This window comes from Crocodylus siamensis, chromosome 1 (genome assembly GCF_052110815.1).
Source record: "Crocodylus siamensis isolate JL-2025a chromosome 1, ASM5211081v1, whole genome shotgun sequence".
In the NCBI taxonomy this organism is placed as follows: Eukaryota; Metazoa; Chordata; order Crocodylia; family Crocodylidae; genus Crocodylus; species Crocodylus siamensis.
The window spans coordinates 307,737,222-307,761,464 of NC_143395.1; the positions used below are offsets into that span (position 1 = coordinate 307,737,222).

At 47.0% G+C, this 24,243-nt stretch overlaps 1 protein-coding gene and 1 long non-coding RNA gene across 3 annotated transcripts; one reads left to right on the forward strand and one right to left on the reverse strand.

Annotated features, from left to right (window-relative positions):
- Positions 1-176: 176 nt before the first annotated feature.
- Positions 177-12,060, reverse strand: ING1 (inhibitor of growth family member 1). 2 transcript variants are annotated; one of them, XM_090022196.1, is made up of 2 exons: positions 12,015-12,060; positions 177-1,799 (listed from the first exon to the last, which is right to left on the reverse strand). In XM_090022196.1, the coding sequence occupies exons 1-2, from the start codon at positions 12,040-12,042 to the stop codon at positions 1,096-1,098; spliced, it is 732 nt and encodes a 243-aa protein (XP_089878322.1). In that variant the 5' UTR covers positions 12,043-12,060; the 3' UTR covers positions 177-1,095. The 2 variants fall into 2 exon arrangements, with proteins under 2 accessions (XP_089878322.1, XP_089878313.1); XM_090022187.1 differs by lacking the exon at positions 12,015-12,060 and adding an exon at positions 8,950-9,633.
- LOC149874751 (uncharacterized) lies at positions 11,883-22,337 on the forward strand. Its single transcript, XR_016438502.1, has 3 exons — positions 11,883-12,017; positions 19,004-19,083; positions 20,709-22,337. It is a non-coding gene; the product is annotated as an uncharacterized LOC149874751 (long non-coding RNA).
- The last annotated feature ends 1,906 nt before the right edge of the window (positions 22,338-24,243 follow it).

Sequence of the window (24,243 nt, forward strand, 5' to 3'; positions counted from 1 at the left end):
ATTTTGATAAACTTCTTTACTTGCTAGTCACACGCTCTCCACACATTCATTATTGGAATTATAATTCTGCTTCAGGCTTCTGGACAGAAGCTTGCTAGGGTTGTTGAAGTTAAAGACCTTAGTTTTTGTAATTTCTAGGTATTCATGTTAAACAGAATTGCCAGAGGAGCAAGCTGTCTAAGTTTTTTTCATTTATTTCTTAATATCACAGCTGTACAGTTTTCATACATACAGAAGGAAATGCACATCTGTTAACCAATGGCATTTGGCTGCATTTCCAATTATAATACAGTAAGTGCAACTCCACTTAAAAATGTACATTTATACAACTTATACAAATTAAAGATTGCTACATTATTATTTGTGACAGTATAAAGCTTGTTTTATGTTAAGTTTCATTATTAAACCACTTCCTGGTTAAATATAAAATGTACTGAATCATTTAAAATGGCCCTTGTGGTACCTGGCCAGTATATAAAATATTTGTCATGTAAAAGGCAACCATTTACTTTTTTTAAAAAATAATCTTCTAACCCTATTTCAACATTTGTTATTAAACTGTTATACTGACACACTTTGTAGCAGGAACTGGATTTTTTACCTTTGTTCTGTTAGTTCTTGTACTGGTTGTCAATGAAAGAAATTTAATTTGCAAGGTACTGTAGCTTTATTCAAATACAGCCGGATGGCAATACTATTTGACAATTTGCTCAAAAGGTAAATAACATTCCCTTATAAAGAAAAATGAAATGGATGTTCAAGAAATATTGTGATTGAAATTTTAATGGGTACAGTGCTACAAGCACGCACAAAAAAATATTCTTTTTTCTTAAGACCCAGCTGAACACTACACTTAAACTTTTATTACTTTGTTTATTGTTAAATGTTGGTCCACAGACCACTTTCTTGTTTACAGCTGTACCAAATGAAAAACAAAATCGGACTTATTGCCGTCCCTATAACAGGAATGGTTCAGTTTCTAACCTCCTTTAAAAATATACATTTTACAATCTTTGCACCTCCACAAAGGTGACACCGACAATAAATACACTGGTTTGGTGGTTTTAGTTTTCTTTGCTATTAAAAGTCTCCAAACTACCTGTTGTAGGCCCTTTCTTTTTTTGATTTCTCTAGTGCCTTGTCCATAGTTTTCTCGTTTTCTCCTCTACATTTGGGGCAGTACCATTTACCCTTTGGTTTATGATTGAGTCCCACACATGAGAAATGAAACCACTCAATTGGACACTCATCATTATCACATCCTATCATTTCTCCATAGGAGACTTGATTACACAAGCAGTATGTTGGCTCATTGGGATCAATAGGAAGATCTGCTGGGGAAGCCTCTCTCTCTGCTTTTGCCTTGGAGCGCTTCTTTTTCTTGGATGTTTTTGCTTTCTTCTCTTTTGGAGTTCCTGAGGTGATGTCATCGTGATCGTGATTATTAGAAGCATTTTCTCGATTTTCATTATTCCTCTGCCGCCTTGACCTCTTGTTGTTGGGCTTTTCTGCCTGAGCGACTGTTTCACTCTTTGACTTATCCTGACTGGCTTTGCCACTGTTCCCAGTAGTGTCGTTAGTCTCTTGACAAGTCTCAAATAGTTCCACGTGACCATCCACTTGTCTGGTCCTATTCTCAACGAGCTCCACCATCTGGCTGACAATTTGGATTTTTTCATCTCCCAGCTCCTGACTCCTGATCAATGCTCTCTGTATGCAATGCAACAGTCTTCTCTTCTGCACTGCATCTGTCTCTCGTTTGAACTTTTCATAATAATCATCCAGCTCCTTTAAGATTTCTGCAAAAGAAAAATAAAGACTATCAATAGTACGCACAGGCAGAAAGTCTGAACAAAACCTTCCCATATTCAGTCCTTGCTAATGCAGCAACACCTTCTTGTAAAGTGCAAAGATGATCAAAGGTGGACTCTCCAAAGCTGCAATCTGACAACAAACAGCTCATATCTCTAGCAGATTATTTTTGCTTCAGCAGGTCTCTCTAGAACAGAATGCAAATGCAACTGGTTTGGATATGGAAAACTTATTTCATTTTTGACTGCTGAACTCTGAGTGCTTGTACATGTATCTAGTGGCAAGTGATGTCTATGAAACAGCTTGCTGCAAACAACAGGAAGTTATAGAAGACTAACAAATGCGTGTCCTGGGTCTTGAGACTGTGTTTCCTTGTAGATAAATACATATTTTAAACTAATTTCCATCAGCAGCAACTCCAAAATTAGTTCCAAATTCAGAAATGGAAGTAAGACACTGGTTAGTTTTCAGACCATCTTCCAAGTATTAACATTCTTTGAGAAAAAAAAATGCCCACAAAGAAACTTCCTCCAAATTAAAGATGACAGAAGTACATAATTTTTGCTCACTAGAAATTAGTGAGAAATGGTTGAGAGAGGCAGACGGAGCACAAATCACTGCAGAAAACAGATATTGAGTGAGTTAATGATGATACCCATACTTTATACCTGATGCAGAAATCAGAATGCCATGGGCTGGCTCCTGGGCAACAAAAATCTTTGATTGATAGGGCTAATAAAACTGTTCCAATCTCTTGTTCCTCCAGTTGTGGGACTAAAAAGGACTAGAGCCCTGGTTGCAGGATAAAGGTGAGCCCCTTTTGGGTTTGTTTTTTTCCCCTCCCACACACATTCTTTGAAATTAGTTGCATTATCTTGAGTAAATACATCGATATACTTTCTGTATGCATTTACCCAGAAGAACCAAGTAAACATTAAAATAACATTAGGACATTATAATATATAGCGTAAGTCAGAGTTTTTTACGTGCATCAATCAAATGCATATATCATATACGTTTGTCAATCAAATGCAGATAATTTAAGTGACACTATTGTAAGACTGTAAGGTTTTAGTCAATGGAGTGTTTGAGAGCAGTCTGAAGAGGAAGACACTTTAAATGGTCAAGTATGTGGTTCTAAAGCACCACTAGCTTGATCCAGCTCCCTTCAACAGAAGTGAGATGTAGTATCTGCTAAAACTCTTTTCTGTTTCCTCTTTATAAATATACTCAACCCTAAAGGAGATATCTAGAATATGGACTTTAAACCACCTCAGATTCTAAGCTGTTTCTCTGTCCGTTCACCTTGAAATAAGCAGAGAAGAGGTTAGATTGATAATCAAAAAATGAAGCTTTAGAAAGAACATAACACTTGCTGAAGCATAAAACTAACAGTTTTACTCCAGTAAAAGTTAGGATCCTATCTAAATTCAAATTAGATCTCAAAGGTTTTGTCTTTGAATTTCACAAGTGTGAATACCTATTTCCCAAATCAGATTCATTTTTGGACAAAAGACATTCTAGCAGTAACTGATACTAAATAACACTGAAGATCGTGTGACTTAGGCTTTATGTCTAGGACAAAAATGTATCTTTTCCAGATCATATTTATAAACACATCGTAGAACTCTGACGTAGACAAACTAAGTTTTGCTTTAGTTAGTACAGCTGCAATAGAGGCTCCCTGCCAGGGTTCAAAGCAGCCAGCGAGCAGGTGCTGAAGTGCTACTTGCCTCCCCTCCCCAAGTGTGTTATGACATGCCAGCTTGCATATTCTTATAAAACAAAGTACCTTTCATTCTACTGATGACAAACGCTCCAAAGTGATTTAAATGTCCATCATCAATTATTCTTAATGACTGAAAGAAGTTGTAGGATACGATTTGGGGGCACTTGATTACTGTCACTCTTAGGTTAGCCCACATGAATGTGATATAAAGATAATTTTTCTCGGAGAAACAGTTTGCTTTACTTAGAGCCAATATGCTTAAATATAGGCTACTAAAATGTAATGACTTACCTAAAATAGTTAAATTTATTACTCCCAGCATATTGCCAAACTGCATGACAGATGTGGAAGCATATGGAAAAAATGCCATTTTCCAGGAGCTGCTTAATAATTTATCATATTGAGAGAAAAGCATTTAATTTAGTCACGCTGGTCTTAATTCTGCAAGGTGCTAAGCACTTCTCCTGTGTTGCTAATCAAATTGCTCAGAAGACTGCAGAATGCCAAGCAAAGTTTGCTGCTGTTTAGATACCCAGATAAAAAAGGTTTCTCAGCACTAACTGGGTGTTCTTATAGGTGAAGTTGTGGAGTGGATACAGAACATAGCACTGAAATGGCTGGTAAGCAAACACTTCCTTGCTCAACATCACAACTGCAACTGAAAGCAGTGCTGAGTTCCAATTCCTTATACAAGGGAGCTCTGCAGCACAACCTATCTGTTCTCTGTAGAACAGCTAATGTTAACCTCTCCTAGCTGAAGTACTGTATAGATCCCAAAGGAAAGGCTAGCCATTCCAATGTCTCTCAAAACAGTCAAACACCTCTACAGCTACCTACTAGGCTTTGGTGCAATACAGATACCTGGCCTGCCTGAAGTAGGCTGATAAACTTGGAAATAGATCATTTCCACCCCGCCGCCCTCCATCCCTTCCGCTCATGGATACAGAACCAAAAATTCTGCAAAAACCCCATGTTAGTTATAAGAGGCTGCTGGTTTGATTCCTGCAGGGTGTCAATCTTTGCTTGCTTCATTTTGTTTTTTTCAGAGAACATAACAACAAAGAGCTACTCCAACAATTGCAGGAGTAGCTTTCTAAAGGGGTCCTTAACTTCTCTAACAAGTCCAATGAAGAACAGTATCCACTTGAGTGTTCCTAGCACAGTGATTCTCAACCAAGGTGTCTTCAAAGGGTGTGGAGAAATCTGACCAGTGAGGTGTGAGGATAAGCAGACAAGCACAGGCTAGTTTGTATCTGGTGGACCCTGCACCCCCAGGGCCCAGACCCTCTGCAAGGAGGTAAGCACTGTAATATACAAGTGAGTTTTGGAAATTGGGTGCCTCTCAATTCAGAAGTTATGGAGCTCCTTGAGTCCAAAAAAGGGAGAAGCCCTACTCTGGTGGAAAAAGCATACATCATATAGCCTATGATACATTTACCTATGCCTTCTATCTTGCCAGAGACGGTCTGCATGAGCTCCCCCAGTTAAGGCCAGCACAGCTATTTTCCACCATTGCTACTGCTGGAGCATATCCAACCTCAGCCATATCATCAGCACCCCCTGATGTTTTAACCCATGTGTCAACTAACCATGTCCCAAGGTAGATCAAAATGACTGTGGGCTAAAACATCTTGTGACCTGAGAAAGAAACAACTCGCATTTGAAAGCTTGGCTAATTCTATTGCAACTACGTAGTCAGTCTCACTCTAAGCAATCCTGGCCACTCATGTCATTTCTGGGACGTCACAGCCACAACATCCCTCTTAGACTATTTTTAGATTAAAATGTCGCTATTGAAGGGAACAGGAACAGGCTTGGTCACCTGTGTGTGCTGGGGAGTCCTAAACATCCCTCATCCCTTTTTTGCTCACCCCATTTCTCTCCCCACATACTCTGAGCCCAGAAGCAATTCAGGCTGAATCACAAGGCTTAACACAGAGACAAGATTTTCCCTGAGTGATGTCTTTTATTGGACCAACTATGCAGTTGGGGTAATTAGACAAGCTTTCAAATGTAAGACATTTGTCCTTAGCATGCAGAGAAGCGATTTCAAGGGAGTTGGGATGCATAGCGATCACACCCAGTGCTAATAAGGAGAGAACAATGGTCAGGAACCATGACTCAGTTTCCCTACTCCCTATTCAATTGGCCAACAGCTCCTTATCTTAGAGGGAGGAATGGGTATAGAGAAGTGTGAACCTGAACTGTATAAAGCTCCCTCACATAAAGGCAGAGTGGTGGGAGCCTGAAACTTTTGCCTCAGTCACAACTCTGAGGGCCCTGAGACCTCTCCACCTGGGAATGAGTATGTCCCTGTGTTCTCTGTATTTAGCTGCTCTTGGTTATGTCGCTGATCAATAATATCCCAATAAACTGGGGGTATGGTTGGGAGGAACTTACTTTGGCATCTCTTAGACTCAGATGTGTATTGGATGGGACCTCAAGAGGTCATCTAATCCAGTGGTTCTCAGCCTTTGGTACCTTGCGTACTCCCTGCCAATCAACACAGTAAAAGCGAAATTGGAACATTTCAGACTTGGACTCCTCACCATGGCGCTTCCGGTTTCATCACCGTGAGCCAAATCCCACTTTTTCCACCGGGGCAAGGCAGCCAGCTCAGGGCCTCCCTACTTATCCCCCGGCACATTGAAGTGAAAGCCCTGGCACCAGACATGGCAGGAGGGGCAGCAGCCGGTACTTCCAGCCCGAGCAGGCAAAGACCAAAATGCAGCACCTGTGTACCTGCTGCCTGTGTCTCACGTACCCCTAGGGATACACGTACCACAGGTTGAGAAACACTAGAATCCAACCCACTGGTAGAGGCAGGACCATCCCCAGCTAGATCATCCCAGACAAAGCGTTGTCTAGCTGGGTCTTAAAAACCTCCAAGGATGGAGAGTCCACAAGCCCTCTGGGTAACCTGTTCAGGTTTACTACCCTCCTAGTGAGAAAAGTTTTCCTGTCTAACCCAGCGGTGGGCAAAATGGCAGATCTGGCTGGCAGCTGGACTCAGTTTCCCAGCAGCCCCTTCTCTCATTGCTTCAGCAGATCTCCGGGGACCCTAGGAGAGATGGGCCCAGGGCCTAACCAGTGCTGGCAGGGTGACAGCTGGGCACCCAGCTGCTCCAAGGCCAGGGCCTTGTGATGGTGACAGTGTAGGCCAGAGCTGCAATCTGCTGCCCCTGGGGCAGGCAGACAATGGATCACAGCTCTGTCCCAGCTCTGCCCTGCACTGTCAGCACGGCAAGATCCCAGCCCAACCCCAGAGCAGCTCACGGCCCTGCCAGAGCCGCTTGGGCCGGTCTCCATGGAAACGCTGGCCCTGTGCTTCAAGGCCCCGCTGCTGGGGCCCCGGTGAAGACCTGGTGGTGCAACGCCAGCAGGGACTGCTGAGGCTAGACTTTGCCTGCCCCGACCTAACCTAAACCTCTCTTTTGGGAGGGGAGGGAGGGAAAGAGGGGGGGATAAATTAAAAGGCCCTGGAGGCAGCCCGCGTGCGAGGTGAAAAGATGCGCCCCTGACCCCGTGAGGAGAGACTGGGACACCACCGGACTCCAGCTGCCGCAGGCACCAATGACCGCTGAAGAGTCGTTGGGCTGTACTCAAGGCTGCGCAGCGGAGTGGGGGAGGAGCCGTGGACTCGGAGATCCGCCCCTTGACGTCAGAAGACTCCGCCCCCTCCTCCATCCTAGCAACCGAGCAGTTACCAACGCGCAGGGAACGCCCCGGATGTGACGCCACGCCATTGTTCTCGGACAGGAAGCGGCGAAGCTTCCTGCGTTTTTGCCTAACAGACTAGCTGCAAACAAACTGAAGCATAGCCCCGCCTCCAAGCCAATCAGGAGCGAGCAGCGTTGGGGCGGAACGCGTCTATCAGAAAAAAAGGAGCACGGAAAGGTTCCCGCCCCTGTTCCCCAGCGAGCCAATCGGAGTCAGAAACTCCAAGAGAAGCACGCTTTCTCCGAAACAACGAACCAATCAGGAGAGAAAAAAGAAACTCGTTGAGCCCGCCTTCATCGTCTCAACTCGCCAATCAGAACCCGAATAAGAAGCGGCACTTACCTCCTCAGACCCCGCATCTAAGCACCCGCGCGTCAATCACAAAGCGCGCGCCCGCGTCTGAACCGCCCAGCTGGGCCCCCGCCACCAATCAGTATCGGGAGGAAGGGCGACTAGATATTCAAATCAATCCTCCCCCCACCCGTCCAAAAGTTCCCTCGAAACGTCACAAGGAGGCGGGGCCAGGAGGTAGAACTGTCCCGCCGGGAGGCCAATCAGTGGGCGGAGAAGGGGGTGGGGGGGGGAGAGCCATTTAATAGGAAAGATTCCACCCAATAGCGAGAGGCGGAGACACCATATGCTAATGAGCCGTGCATATAAAAGAAGCGACAACAGCAAATGCTCCGGCAAAGCGCTGAGGCGTCAGTGGTAGCTGGTGGATTATGCTGCGTGTGGACGCGGGAGGCCTTCCCCCACTTTTTTTTTATTTTTTTTTCCAAATTTTACTCCCCTTTCCACCTTGGCCTTTCCATCCGCTGCACTCCCGCGCGGGGAAGTTTGCGCTAGTCCCCAGAGGCATCCAGGGAGCGGGGTGGGGGCCGCTCAGCTGCGAGCCCCCCTCACTGTCCCTAAAAAGCGAGGGGCTGTTGCACCGAGCTCCTTCCCCGCTCCCCGGAGTCACCTCTGCCGCCGGCGCCGAATCAACCCCCTTCGGCTTCCAGCAAGTAACCAAGCTCCTTCCAGCCCCGCCGCTGGGCAAGGGGGCAGCGGGGAGGGGGCACGTAGCAATTCCCCCCGCAACACAACACCACACACACTGAGGGGCTGCTCCTGCTCCACAGGCTGAAGCGAAACCCATTGAAGAAGCGGCAGCGGACACCTCCCCCTCCCCTACTCAAAGCGCACCCCTAGTCCCTCCCCCTCCCTCCCTCCCTCGCTCGCAGCCTCTCTCCCCTACTACAGCCATCATGAATACTGTACATTCCTAAATGTTGCGCCGTAATCTTCCCCCCGTCTCTTCTTCCACCCAGCACTTTTCCTCCGTCCCCAGCAAAACCTGGGGCGCCCAGGAAGAGCCCTCCTTTGTGCCCCCTCCCCTGCCCCGGGCGCCGCCGCCGCCTCGACCAGCTCCCACCCCCCCCCCGGCAAGAAGAAACAAGGGGGGAAAAAAAGAAAAGCGAGAGGGCTTGCTTCGAAAGAGGATCGGAGACCTTTTGTTCCGCCCCATGACAAGAGCTGGCGCTGCGGATCAGCCCCCCTCCGCCGAGCAGCTCTCGTCCCTCCTCCCCCGAAATAAAACTACCATCCTTGAGATGTGCAAGGGGGGGGGCAGCTTTCAGGGAACGGAAGGATAAAAGACAAACCTCCTTACCCCCACCCCCAAACACACAGAAAAGCAAGCACTTTACCTTGATATTTGGCGTCAATCTCCCTCATCAGGGAGACGTTTCTCTGCAGATCGAAGGGCAGGGACTCGATGGAGTCCAGATAATCCTCCACATAGTTCACGAGCTGCAGCTGGTCTCCGTTAGCGGGACTCAACATTTTCATCCGGCGAGTGGAGAAAACGAGGCAGGCAACAGAGGGATCCGAGCCCCCCCCCACGGGCGCAGCAGCAGCAGCAGCGGGGGTCGTCTCCTGCCTGCCGCCCAGCCCAGGCTTGCAAGGGCTGCTCGGTGCCCGGATCGCTCCCTTGCAGCTCCCCCCACCTCTTCCAGAGCACCGGGAGCAGCTACATCGGACTCCTCTCCGGTGAAAACACAGAGGGAGAGAGACACACACACACCCTCTGCGAGTCACCCCGCTCCAGCCAGCAGCAGCAGCTGATTGAATGGCTGTCGTGGCGGGGACCTCACGGAGGACGGGGGTAGGAACAATCGGAGGGAGGTGTGTGTGTGTGCGCGCTGCTCACACCAGCTCCTCCGAAACAATCTGGAAACCAAATCTGGTCTGCAAAGTGTGAGGCAGCAGCAGCAAAAGCGAACCTCTCTGTTTGCCGGCGCCTGCTCCTGCTCCTCCTCCTCCTCCTCCCCGTCCTTCTCCTCCTCCTCGGTGCGGCCGCTGCTCCCCGCTCCGTGCGCCGCACTTGATCCAACGTGGAAAACCCAAATACCAGTTTCAAACACTTGGGAAACATTCAGCCCCGCCACGCACCGCGCATGCGCACCCCTCCCCGCGACAGGGGCGGGTGGACGCGCATACACACTCACACACACTCACTCTTTCTCGCTTCCTTCCCCCCCTTACAGCTTTATTACCCCTCCCTGCTCACGCTGGGCTGAGGGGGAAAGTTTTGGGTCGGGAGGGGCTAAGGGCGGTGCGTGGCACAAGGGTGTGTGTTTGTGCGTGTTCACTTGTGCGTGTGACTCATGCGCCGCCCGGCTTGCACTGGGGGCTCCCCTTTAACGGAGCGGCGAAGCCAAACTCCACCTCCCAACACAGGGAGCCGCATCTTTCCTCCCGGCGCTGCAATGACACTCGCACCAGCCAATCGTGAAGCGCGGCGCGGCAGATATTCCGCCCCTGGGCGCTCGAAGCCAATCGGCGCCCAGAAGTGGGGGAAAGCAATGACAATTATGCCTGGGATACCGCGACGCGTTGCGGGGAGGGGGTGTACTACGCATACGCACTACGGAGGGGCGGGGAGGATAAAATGGCACCTGCCGGGACTACATTTCCCAGCAGCCCCCCCTCGGTTGCCCTCGGGTTCCGGGAATGTGCACTCCCCGCGATGACTGCAGAATGGTGGGGAGAAGTGGGCGGGAAAACCCTGCCTGGTGTTCCCAGTTTCAGAGCACATTCGGGTGCAGAGGACGAAGGGGAGGAAGGGGTTACTCGGAGGGACATGCCCGGGGCGCCGGGCTGGGGGCACAGGGAGGGAGAGGAAGCAACGCCTAGGTGGAGGGCGGAGTGCTGTGTGCTGGGGGCACGCTGCAGGCCCCCTGCCCGCTCCTTCAAGGTGATCGGAGGAGAAAAAAACCCATTTCTGTTCATGTCCTTATTTCCTCTCCTTCCGGGGCTGTATGGCACCCGCGGGGCTCCGGGCTGTCCCTGGGCCCACGGCGAGGGAGGGCGCGCGCAGCCTGCTGAGGTGCAGCCGTGTCAAAGTCAAGCGCAAAACCAAAGAGCCCGCAGTATCCGCCAGCTCCGTGCTCGGCTCAGCAACAACCTCAGCCTGCCGCCCTGCCCTCAGCCCAGCAGCCTGCTTCTTGAGTTCGTGGCGGGAGACCTCGCGTTGCATATACTGTGTATACACGGTGTGTGTACACACACACAGCGCTGAGCTGCTTAGTTCTTTAGTTCTTAGCGAGGGCTGCAGATCTGACGTTGCATATACTGTGTATGTGCGGTGTGTACACACACACCGTCCTGAGTCGCCTAGCTCTTTAGTTCTTAGCGAGGGATGGAGACCGCACGTTGCATATATTGTGTATATACGGCGTGTGCGTGTGTGTTTGTGCACGCACACATACGCATCCACCTGCCCTGAGCTGCCTAGTTCTTTAGTTCTGGGGGCAGAGGGGGTTGAAGACCTGACTTTGGATCTATTGTGTATATACTGTGCGCGTGCACGCACACATTGTGTTTCTACACACTTCATATACTGCACAGAGAGACATCACTTAGCCGTGTTGGTCTGAAGTCAGAAAGGCAGGGTACATACGCACCTTATGGTCTTAGCCGAACACTAGATCTACACACACACACACACACACACAGAGGAGGTGTGCGATGTACTGTGTGACTCCATTACTTCCGCTGCACACACACACACGGACACTTCAGGCCTTCGCGGAGCACAACTAAGGGACGAGACGCGCAGCCAGTTAGTTTCCCTTTGCAGGTCACCTCTAACTCACACTACAACCGGGGAGGAGGGGATCTTGTTCCTGCAGTGAGATGTGCATCCCCCTCTCCCCACTGCTAACTATAACTAGCATCTCGCTGACACAGGCTAGCTCAGCTCCCCGCCTCTCCCCGGGGGCCCAGATACTGTCATGCACAATTTGCCCCGGCCCCAAGAGAGTAAGACCCATGATCATGCCTCTTCCCCGCAGCTCCCCTCAAAAACGTCCCCGACCCCGGGACGGCGAAGTGCCTGGAGGGCGCAGCGCCATGCTCCCCGCGCCCAGGTATCTCGAGGGGGTGGGCAGCACACCCTCCACCCGGCAGAGGGCATGAGGTGGACACACACGCGCGCGCGCGCACACTCGGCACCATTGTTGGGGGTGGGAGGATGGGCATACTAAGCCATGGCAAAGCCCGCAGAACACGCAGCATCTCCAGAGGCTGAGATTAAAATAATGCACAGCGCTGCTCCATTCTTAGAGAAGGAGAGGCTCTTTATCAAGCCGCAGAATCAGCCATTCACACACACACACACACACGTACCCATCATCTCTTGATCCATGCAGTTCCACAAGGGAGTGAGAACCCACGAGAGAGAAAGAGAGAGAGCAAAATCACACCAAACCTGGTAGGGGCAACACGCATAGCAACATCCTCCTCTCCCCGCGCTGGCGCTTTCTTCCCTCACACCCCTTTGCCGCCCTCCCCCTCCCCGCCCCGCGGGGGGACTAGTTGCAGGGCCGGACAGCTCTTCCCTCCGCAGCCCCGGCACGGCTTTGATCCGCCGCTGCGCCTTGCGAGCTGAGATCATGATGGCAGGGGGTGGGGGAGGTATCTCTCGGAAGAGCTGAGGCTTTGTTACTTTAACTCCAGCCTTTAAAATAACGCGAAGGAAGGAAGCAAACACATAGGTTTATTCCCTCCCTTCTTCCCGCTTGCATGGGGGAGAGTCTTTCATTTAAAAGGCGTTTTAATTGATATGCACAGTTGTCAAGACAACGGTATCATTAGTAGGAGAGGCGCAACCCCACCCCTTCCCCCCCTCCCTCCTCCTCCTCCTCCTCCTCCTCCTCCTTTCCTTTCTCTTTTCCCTGCTCCCCCACTCGCTCGTGCTGTTTAGCTTGCTGGCAGTTTCTCCAGCAGCAAGTCATTTATCTCCCCCCTACACACACTTTCCCCCCTCCTGCTTGTGTGCCTTTCACTGGCAGATTATGAGCCTTGCTGCCACTGAAGCATCGATTGCTGGAAGTGGAGGGTGACCTTGCCTGGTTTCTGGAGGAATTTCTCCTGAAATGGAGATACACAAGGATACAAGGCTTTGATTTCTCCTGTTAGGAGCTGGAGATAGTAAGAAGCGGCAAACTTTTTTTCCCCGTGGTACTGCATCCAACCATGTCTGTGTGAATGATGGCAAAGGAAGTGTGTGTGTGGGAGGGGACTGGAGGAGAAGGTGTTGTTGTAGTAGATCTGCAGGATAAAGCTCTTGTTAAAGCTTCCTTGGAGGGCCATATGTCCCTCCTCTAGTGTAAACTGACTGCAAGAATATTGACTTTCCCCTGTACTTAATAAAACAGGGTTGCCAATTTGGGTGATTTTATCACCAGTCTCTGGATTAGGAAGTCTGTCTGGGTTTACCTGAAAATGTCCTTTCTCGAGGCCCCGGACTCTGAAGTTACCTCGTTCTCCAAGACTCTAAACTTTCATTAAAAAAAGATGTTTCTAGCCTTTTGGGGTTGCAGAATTAAGCCAGAAAACAGGATGCCCCCCCTCAAAGGCACAGGAAAAAATGGCAAATAAAAAGAATCCCAGATTTATTATTTTCAAACTTCATTTTTAAGCCAATTTTGTAATTTCTGTGGGCCTGATTCATAAATTTATACAGCCAGATGGGTTTGATAATAGTGTTTCTTAAATGCTAACATTTTGTCTGTCCAGTGATGTGAGGAAGACAGATAACCTTTGCCAAAAGAACTTTCAATCTAAAGCTTTCTAGTATCACAAACCATGTATGTATTTATTATGTGTATTAAAGAACCTATGTACACACACACACATTAGTCATAAGAGGAACTCCTTACTCAGCACCCCCCCCGCAGAAAAAGAGAGAACATTTGCTCCCTCATTATACTGTATCACATATATGATGAATCAGCTTTCTCGTATAGACAAAGCTTGAGTAGTTTGCTCAACAGTATGTGTTGGGTGAAATGGAGTATAGAGGTAGATGTCGTCTACCTGCTGATGGCACTGTGCATTAGATCATCCCAAAAATCCTCCCAAAAGCCCCATTAGGTGTTGAACAGAAGGGTAATAGAGCAAGCCATCATGCTACTTCATGAGAGAGCCCTTGGGTAGATGAAGAACGGCCTTCTCAACTATCTCAGAACAAATGAAACAGAATCACATAAATGCAAATCTTTCCAAATCTACAAGAAACCAGTAATGTGTTAATATTTTATGGTCAAAGGTATCACATATAATAAAAGAATCAGCATAAACTGCTAATTTGTTGCCTGGAGATCATTAACAAATACAACCAATTTTGTCCATATACCTTGTGCGAGTGTCACAAGAAATAGAATACGAGGAAGTTCTAAAAGAACATGCCATTATTTGGGTAATGTTCTACAGATGTGAATGACATAACTGAGGGCTGTCCAACTTCTGAGAGGTTGCTCATGGGCTCCTAGACCCTGTGCTGCAGTAACACAACTACGGGGGCACAACTGGGACAGCAACGCAGGGTGCCACCTTTGGAGCGGAGGGGCTGGCACAAAAATGACTGCAATTGCAGCAATGGCTGATAGCGCTACTGTGCTCACCATTGTAACAGCTGGTGTTACATGGTTGCCCTGGGTGTTGTATGGTACCCACGGTGTGAAACTGCCTCACTGTGCCTCTAATGTGCTGTGCCGCTCCACCCTCAGGGGTGGGGGCAGGAGCAGGAAGTGGAAACTCAGTGAGTGAGGGGGACCTTGGAGGTGACAGTAGCAGGAGAGTAATGTGGGGAGCCACGCCCAGACTGGGACCCTGGGGGCGATGAATTAATCCCTCACAGGCCAGATTCAGCCTGTGAGCTTCCAGCAGGACAGCCCTTTACGTAACTTATTGGCATACACCCCAACTACCTTTATAGTGTGAGGAATAATTTTATTGTATGGCGGGGAGATTAGTTGGAGCAGGTTAGCATACCTATAATGGTGATGTGATGAGAGAGGCACATCTGCACTTTGGAGAATAAACTGTTTCCTTTTGACACTGATTTCTATAGGTTGCACCAGCATTAGTGCACAGAGGTCTTCTTGCCCTGTAGATTGTCAGCCATTTGGCAATGACGATGTCCTGAGGATTGGTAGGGACAAGGCAGGCAGTATCTCAGTAGGAATCCTTACTGCAAGTGTGAACATATGGTAATATTTAGCAAGTCCGGGGTGGTTCATATGGAGTAGGCTCAATGTTTGAATGTTGGCCAGATGTATGTAACTCCTGTTGTTATGACTGACCCAAATGTAAGTTTTGCCTTAGCAAAGAGGAAGTGTTGGACATTTTCTGTCAATACTCATGTGCTATGTTCCCAGAGTATTCCAAAGCATCTGTTAGAACAATGTTGTTAATATGTGTGTCACTGAAGTTTGGAGTGTCATTCAAAGAGAGGACAGGTTAAGGTTAAACAGTGGGTGTGACATATGCTTTACCTCTGTTTTTAGAGGTTTAAGTTTGTATTACCTTTCCTCTTTATTTTGTGGTTTTTGGAGGTTCGAATAGAGGTGAGCTCAATATTCTGGAGGGTAGCAGGCACCACTAGGCAACTGTAATTCCATAGAATAAGGCTTAAAGACATTTACTTACCCTATTCTTCTACAAAAATCTTTTTTCTATATCCCTGTATATAACAGACCAGGACTCTAACTCTACCTCTTTTGACTCTTTGGCAACACTCTGTATCACCTCATCTCTTGTTTCTAGTCCTGTCCAGCAAGGCCCAGTTCTCCATTTTCAGACTACCATTTCATGCAGTGGTGGATGTTGGAACAGGGAGAGGTTGATGAGCAGAGGAGGAGGTGTTGGCACAGTGCAGAGACTAAAATGGTAACCTTTTTATGAAAGGAAGAAGAATGTTAGTGCAAGCCCCCAGCGCTGCCTATTGAGCACCTTTGACCCCTTTCTATGGCATTGCTCTCTATGCTGCTCCTAACCTCCACATACTCACTAACTTCTGTGTCACCTAACCCTATTCCCAGTACTGCTCCGACACTTCTCCAGTATTCTCTTCACCATGCTCATTGTTCTGATGTTTACCTGTAATGAACCTACACAAACACTTATTGTACTGGGTCCACTCTTCTCCTTGCCACTACATACCACAAGCAAAGCTTGGAAAGAATCTGGGACCGGGGCTGAGCTGTGAGGAGTCTGAGACCTGCTGGTGGTAGGAGAGCTGGAGATGTAGAGTCTCTGCCCCAAAACTAAGTCTAGTCCAGAGGCAAGGAGCGCTACACATCTGTCTGCAGCACAGAAGGCTTAGTGAGTTGTGAAGGGGTTCATCTTAGTGATATTTTCTCAGATGAAAGAAAATTCTGTAGAGATCAATACAGCCTGAAATAATAGCTCTGAGAGATGCATTTATTTCAGACAGCATTCTCTGAATATGATTTCACCTTCCACTGGTTGGAAAAATATTACCATCATCAAAATTTGCTAAATTGTCTATTTGCCAGAAATATCCTGCCTGGCTGACTAACAGGGCCCCAAAAGCCTGGTTTAGACTCCCTAGCCTGCCATGCACATCCCCTTGAGCTCCATTCCCCTTTGCAGAGAATTTACTTTTTACTCTCCCAAAATCAGAATGGAATTAAGTTTTGAAATAGTCACCCAGCTCCATTTTCAGAATATATATGCCTAGGCCACATACTGGGAATGCTCATTCTCAGCTCCACACCACAGTCACAAAACTACATTTGGTCTATGCTCCACACACTCATGTACTCAGCTCTCATGGTGCTGTGTACTGTGCCCCATACCAAACATGCCCATTCCTCTTTGTCACCACGGTGTCTGAACTTTATTGCCTGTATTATGCACCCAACATACCTGTACTCACCTCCTCATTTGAGTTTTAGCGCTTCTGGGGCATTTCTTTAGACGGAGAAGAATGTGGAAGTTTGAGGTAGTTTCATAGTTTCTAGGGTCGGAAGGGACCTGAGCAGATCATCTAGTCTGACCCCCTGCTATGGCAGGAAAGAATACTGGGGTCAAATGACCCCAGCAAGGTGTTCATCCAGCCTCCTCTTAAAAACCCCCAGGGTAGGAGCCTGCACCACTTCTCTTGGAAGTTGGTTCCAGACCTTAGCCGCCCTGACTGTGAAGTAGCGCGTCCTGATATCTAACCTAAACCTACCCTCTGCCAGCTTGTGACCGTTATTCCTGGTCACTCCTGGCGGTGTTCGGGGGAACAGGGACTCCCCCAGTGCCTGCTGATCCCCCCTGACTAGTTTATAACAGGCCACTAGATCCCCCCTCAGCCTTCTCTTTTGGAGGCTGAACAGGTTCAGGTCCCGTAGCCTGTCCTCATAGGGCCTGCCCAGCTGACCCCTGATCATGCGAGTGGCCCTCCTCTGGACCCTCTCCATGCTGTCAACATCTTTCTTGAAGCACGGCGCCCAGAACGGGACACAGTACTCCAGCTGCGGCCTGACCAGTGCCGCATAGAGGGGGAGGATCACCTCTTTGGCCCTGCTCGAGATGCATCTGTGGATGCATGCCAAGGTGCGGTTGGCCTTCCTAACTGCCTCCCCATACTGCCGGCCCATGTTCATCTTGGAGTCAATGATGACCCCAGGGTCCTTTTCCACCTCCGTGCTGACAAGAGGGGAGTTCCCTAACCTATAGGTATGGTGCCGGTTGTTCCTCCCGAGGTGTATCACCTTGCACTTGTCTGTGTTGAAACCCATCCTATTCTCATCCGCCCACCCTTGTAACCTATCTAGGTCTGATTGTAGCCTGTTGCATCCTTCCAGTGTGCCCACGTCCCCCCACATCTTAGTGTCATCAGCAAATTTGAACAGGGTGCTTTTTACCCCCTCATCCAAATCACTGATAAAGATGTTGAACAGTGCGGGCCCGAGGACCGAGCCCTGCGGAACACCACTGCCCACGTCCTTCCAGGTTGAGAAGGACCCATCCACTACCACCCTCTGGGTGTGGCCCTCCAGCCAGTTGGCGACCCATTTGACTGTGTGGGTGTCTACACCACAGCCCCCCAGTTTCTTAATGAGAATGGGGTGAGAGACAGTGTCAAAAGTCCAGGAAGACTATATCCACTGCTACCCCTACATCTAATGATCTGATGATCTGATCGTAACAGGCCACCAGGTTGGTCTGACAGGACCTGCCACTGATGAACCCGTGTTGGTTGCCCCTAAGCATGCAGTCCTCTGCTGGCCCCTCCTGGATGTGTGCCAGCATAATTTTCTCAAATAGCTTACCTAGGATCGAGGTAAGACTAACCGGCCTATAGTTTCCCAGGTCCTCCCTCCTGCCTTTTTTGAAGATGGGAACCACATTGGCCCTTTTCCAGTCCTCCGGTACCTCACCAGAGCACCACGAGTGCTCGTAAAGCTGTGCCAGGGGACTTGCAATGACCTCGGCCAGTTCCTTTAGAACTCTAGGGTGGAGATCATCCGGACCGGCTGACTTGAATACGTCCAACCCCTCCAGAAGCTCCATAACTAAATCCTCGCTAACCCATGGCCCAGGTGTGCCTCCCCCGGGGCCCGAGGGGGGCCCAGCAGGGAGGTGGCTGTTCTGGTCCCTACTTAGGGAGACGGAGGCAAAGAAATCGTTAAACATGTTAGCTTTGCCGTCCGGTGTGATGACCAAATTTCCCAGTGCGTCCTGCAAGGGCCCCACATTACCCGGGACCTTCTTTTTACCCCCTATGTATTTAAAAAAGGACTTCTTATTGTCCTTAATCTGGGAAGCTAGTCCCAGCTCCATCTCTGCCTTGGCCTTCCTAACTACCCCCCTACATTCCCGAGCACCTATGGAATAGTCCTCCCTCGTGGTGACCCCTTCTTTCCATTGGGTGTAAGCCTCCTTTTTAGCAAGGAGACATTCCCGGATGCTTTTAGTGAGCCACGGAGGCTTGTGTGCTCTTCTGCTCCCTTTGATCCTCGTTGAGATTACCTTCCTTTGGGCTTGGAGGATCGTCTCCTTAAGGAGCGACCACTCTCCCTGGACACCTGGCTCCCCTCCCCTCCGGGACCTCAGCGCTTCTCCAACTATCCTCCTTAGGTCGTTGAAGTTTGCCCTTCTAAAATCTAGGGCCGCTGCCTTACTGCATGCCTTTGCCACCTTGTGCTGGATGGTGAATTCCAGCAGGCGATGATCGCTGTCGCCCAGGTGGTCGAGCACCTGCAGCCCCCTCACCAGGTCATCACCCGTGGCCAGCACAAGGTCCAACAAGGCGTCTCCCCTGGTGGGGCTATGCACCTCCTGGGTTAGGTGGAGGTGCTGCACTCTGTCTAAGAACCTACGTGAGCGTTCAGACCTGGCTGACTGCTCTTCCCAGCAGAGTTGAAGTGCCAACTGCAAAGATCTCCATTTCTTCCACAGACTTTCCTGATGTTTTGGCCCCCTCCCGTGAAGACAGAGCAGGGCAGAAAGCTTTTGGAGTCCTAGCAAAGGAGAAGGAGGTGAGTTCTAACTTCCTCAGGGTATAATAGAGGGAAGGCAAGCCTTGGAGTTCCCTCCCTCAGCTTAGGAGGAGTGGGTAGGAATGGTGGTTATTTGTAGAGGAGGAATGAGTGTGCACAGATAGTTCACTTTCCCTTCCCATCAAGATAGATGAAGATGTTCAACTTTCTCCCATTATGATCTGGGAGCACTTTCGGAGCTGTCAAAGAGCAAACGAGGCCTTATATGGTGAGGGATTGTAGGAAAGCTATACTTTTGGAAACTGTTCTTCATCAAAGCTCTAGTCTGGTCATGAATCTGCGTTTTCAATAACGTGTTTCTCCCTTTAATCAGGATTATGAGTGTGCTCACCTCTTATGAACAGTTGGAATGGGTAAAAGTTGGAAATAAGCACAGCTTCTACCCTGCACTTTCCCAATGCCCAGATGTTTTGCACTGTTCCACATGGTTTTCCTTCTCACTGCTCTGACTTCCATTATTTCTTTGCTCTGTCACAAAAATCATAAGAATCAGAAAATATTCTGAATAGTTCATGAACATAACTTGCTTTTCTTCGATCAGACTCAGTTCCATGGTTCAAGGGGTGGGTGAAATCTAAGAATCATATTACACATTTAGATCACTAGAGTCTTTCACATCCCCCTTAATTAATGGTAAAATCATTGACAATCTACTTAAAGTTAAATTCGTATCTGAATTTGGAATTTAGAGGATTTTAAAATATCAACCCAAAGCCTGAAATTATAGTCTCAGAGAAAAAAGATCCAAAGGAAACCACTGTACAATCCAAATGCAGAGCTATTAATAAGCAAAGCATGCATTTTTCTGAAAGCTTCTGAGAGTAAGGCTCAAACTTCTGATGCCTAGCTATAGTTCAGGTTCAATGATGATGACATGCCTTTGTGAACCACAGCTTTACTGTAATACTGGACTGCCCACAAATCTCTGGTTCAGCAGAGACCTAGTTTTGTTGAACATGCATATTTCTTACTTTCAGGCACATCAGTTTAGCTCATGCTGTCCTGGAGTTACCAAGACTCCACTAATAACTTTTTCAATATTGTTTCTCCAAAGGGCAGTGAGGAACAAGCAGTAGCTGGGATAAATCTTGAGTATCAGGGCCAGTTTGGGGAGGATTAAATTCATAGTTTTCACCCCAGGTAGTCTTTCTCTCTCATGCATGCAGACACACATACACCTAGGAACTGCCTGCTGAAAAACAAACCCAATTATGGAGCACTAACTGTCCTGCATATCTATACAAGACAGAAGATTTTAGGATACTGTGGGTAAGCGTGTGGATTTCAGAGCAATTTGACTTGTTAAGCATTAAGTGGACGGTAATATTTAACCGTACTATAGCAGAACTAGTGCTTTGAAGTAATACTAAGAGCCTAAAACAATACTAGCTGAGATCAAAGAATGCTGGGACCCAAATACTGCAGACATCATAGTATCATCAGTGATATGGCTCAATCACTGGTGATAACACAGATTTAGAATATTTAATCAGCAGATCAGCAAAAACTGTCCCACAGATGTAAACATTTTGAGGTTGATGATAGATTGTAAAACTATAAAGCGGCCCTGAATTTTAATTTGCTTTTTTATTTTGTCTGTACAGTGTTTTGTGATATGTTGCTGTATGACATGTAGGTGAAAGAATATATTCTGAAAGTCAATGTGGTTTTTGCTCAAGATGCTCTACCATTGATATGATATTCTTGATCAAGCAACTGCAAGAGAAGTGTAGAGAAAAACGAATACCACTGTACATAGCCTTCATCAATCTGATGAAGGCCTTTCATACAGTCAACAGACAGAGAGTTTTTACTGTTCTGAAGAAATTGGATTGTCCCTCAAAACTATTGAACATCATTAGCTCATTACATCAAGGTATGAAGGCAACTGTAGTGTATAAAAGCAAAGCAACAACAATAGGATGAAACAGGAGTGTGTATTATCCCCCTGGCTTTTTAACATCTGCTTTTCATTCCTGCTTCTTCAAGCATTCAAGGACAGCTATGATGGCATGTATCTTTGAACCAGACTAGATGGAGGCTTTTGTTCAACTTCAGAAAGTTTGAGTGAAAACCAAGGTGAAAAAAATGGTACTCAGAGACTTCCTGTTTTCAGATGATGTGGCCTTGGTTTCCCAAATGGAATCTCCCCTGCAAATTCTCTTGGACAGGTTTTATGAGACATGCAAGAGCTTTGGGATGGCAATTAACCTCAAGAAGACTGTGATCATGTACCAAGGAGTGGAACAACCAATATCTAACATCACTCTGGAGGATAAATCTCTTGGTGTCATTGACAGATTTTGCTACTTGACTGCTACGATCAGCAGTAATCTTGACCTTCAAACTGAATTGACTAACAGAATCAGAAAAGCAGCTAAGAATTTTGGGCTATTACAGAAACGTGTATGGAATAACAGTAAACTATCAGCTAAGGTGAAAATGAGAATCTATGAGACTTGTGCTTTATGGTTCAGAAATGTCATCAGTGATACATATGCCTGGCACATCAAGAGACTAAACAGCTTCCATATGACATGTCTGTGTAAGATCCTGAAAATAAAGTGGGAAGACAGAATACCAAACACAGAGGTATTGGAACATGCAAAACTGACACACTCAGAAACCACTGTCAAGAAGAGGAGGTTGCGCTGGATCAATCATATCAGGAGAATGGGAGAAAGCCATATCCCCAAGAATATTTAGTATACCAGGAAATGAGACAGCTTTAGAAAGCAGGGTTGCTGTCTATGGTGGTATCACAAGGCGTGCAAAAATTATATTAAATTGTTCAACATCAACATTTTATTTTTTTCAGTTCTTTGTTAACTTAAGCCTTTTTCTTCAGTTGTGTTCCCCACCCCCACCTCCTCCTACAATTTCTATGTGAGAGGAAGATTTTTGAGTGCCTTTACAGACCGTTCTTCTTTCCCTTCCAGATAAGGATTTTGAAATAAATTAATGGAAGGCCAAGAAAAAATAGAAGCACACATCCAATTTGCTTTTTTGAGGAAATTTAGCATGCTTCATATGACATATAGTCTTGGTAATTTAGTAAAGATTTGGACACAATCTCTGTTTGTGCCTGACCATGACCTGGACTTAACAGATTCCAAAATCAGGAAAATTAAACTAACAGAATTAGTCTTTGTTTTAGTTACCTTGTACCTCTAAAACTTCGCAAGCTGGATCTATAAACTACATGTTACATAAGCAATACTAATGCTTCTTTATCCACAGAAAATCATGATTAATATGAATCTACATTCCCTCTAAGTAGGGTGACCACCTTTTTAAAATATAAAGATGGGACACGTGTACCTATTAGGGATGTGTGAAACAGCACCGTTCTGTTTCACCTTGAGTTTTGAGGTTTTGACAGAACAGCGTTTCATATCAAATTTCATTTTGCTTTGAAACTGCTTTCATTTTGCTTCGTTGAAACAGTCAAGCTGTTTTGATGGTTGGTTCGATCCGCCAACACTATGGTTGAAATGTTTCGACTTTCAAAATGTTTCAACTAGCCTCGTTTCGTTTTGAGGCTGTTTTGAAGCCCTTTGTTTCGTTTCAATTTTGCTGTTTTGACTCAAAATGAGTCAAAATTTTGCACAGCCTCAGTACCTACCACCCACCTCTGTTAGTGGCATGACCAGAGTGGAGCAGAGGCAGATGTGAGCTGCACACTGCGAGCTTGTGGCTCCCTGCCCTGCTGCCCTCCCCCTGGGAGCAGCATGGGGCACAATTCCACACTGCTTCCACGGCTTCTGGGTGGGCAGGGGGCACATCACCATGGCAGCGCGGGGCCTCCAGGGGGAGGGCAGCAAAGCAGGGAGCCGCAAGCCCACAGTTGGCAGCTCACATTTGCTCTCACCCCACACACAAATCTAGGGGGACATATGCCCCCCATGCTCCCCTGGGGTTGTGTGCAACAGTGGGGAGCTGCCCCCCCGCCATGCCCTGCTGGGGACACTGCCAGCCTGAAAGGGGAAATCCACCATTTCCCATGGATCCCTGCACGATGCTGTGAATCCAGGACAAATGCTGTCTCAGAGTCATGCAGCCCAGGACCTGGACTTGAGGTTCTCATGCTGGGGCTGTCCCGCCCAAGTAGGGACAGGTAGTCACCTTACCTCTAAGGCCTCTGGTCTATTTTGTGTGAAGCATGGGGTAATAGGCAAGAACATATCCAATTAAGATTTTAAGAAAAAAATCATAACATTTGTGAAATGTCTAAGCAATAACAAACGGTGCATAAAGAATTGTGCCCATTCTGACTAGGTTTTTATGGAAGACCAGGAATAATTCATTTGTTGGCTGTTCTAAATAACCTGTTCAGCCTTTAAATTTTCTCTTTTGTGCAGGCATTTTCAGATTCTTAATTTTTCTAAAATTGTCTCTTAAGATAACTTTCTTTTTGTAGTAGATTTGTTTTTTCTTTCCTCAGGTATTTTTGGGATGGCCTTTAAAAGTGAACTGCTGATCAAATGTCAAAGTTGCATTAAACCCATATTAGTGAGTCAAACTTGAAGTGTCTCTCTCCCACCCACAGCCTCCTTGGCCCTGCTCCACTGATCAGTATAAAGATAAATTTTAACTAAGTTTAAAAAAATCAAATGGGGATTCTTATTGTAGTCCTTCAAATCACAGATCTCTTGAATTTAAGAAGTATCTGATTTCACTTAATTTTAATTTAAGAAAAAAATAATAAAATATAAATAAAGCTTTATTTATATATAGAAAATATGTATGCATATAAGAACTTTTATTTATGTTTTACTCAAAGGTAAGATGGAGGCCATTTTAGAAGAAATATTTCATTTTTAAAAGTCTGTCATATTTGAAGGAATATGCTAAATAAGATGAGATGCACCAAAACTGTAGAAGATAAGACAGAATATATAAAATGTCAGTTAAAATGTATTTGTGTTGAATACTACCCACAGCTTGCTTAGAGTGGAATTTCAGTTCAGTGATACGGGGTTAGCTCAATTTACAGTTTTGGTTTGTAGTTTTCCTTTAAGCATTTTTCACCTTATTCTCCTTGGTCAGCATCCCTAGACAATTCCTGAACTTGAGTCTCACTACAAAGAACTCAAACACTATGAACATGGTCTAGAAAACATGGCAGATGTTCTCTTC

What these genes read in the sequence shown, in the direction of transcription:
- ING1 (XM_090022187.1), bottom strand. Translation starts at nt 9,091, where the DNA reads ATGAAAATGTTGAGTCCCGCTAACGGAGACCAGCTGCAGCTCGTGAAC. An exon ending in GATTGACGCCAAATATCAAG is followed by an intron (nt 1,800 to 8,949) that starts GTAAAGTGCTTG and finishes TTTCTTTTGCAG; the next exon opens with AAATCTTAAAGGAGCTGGAT.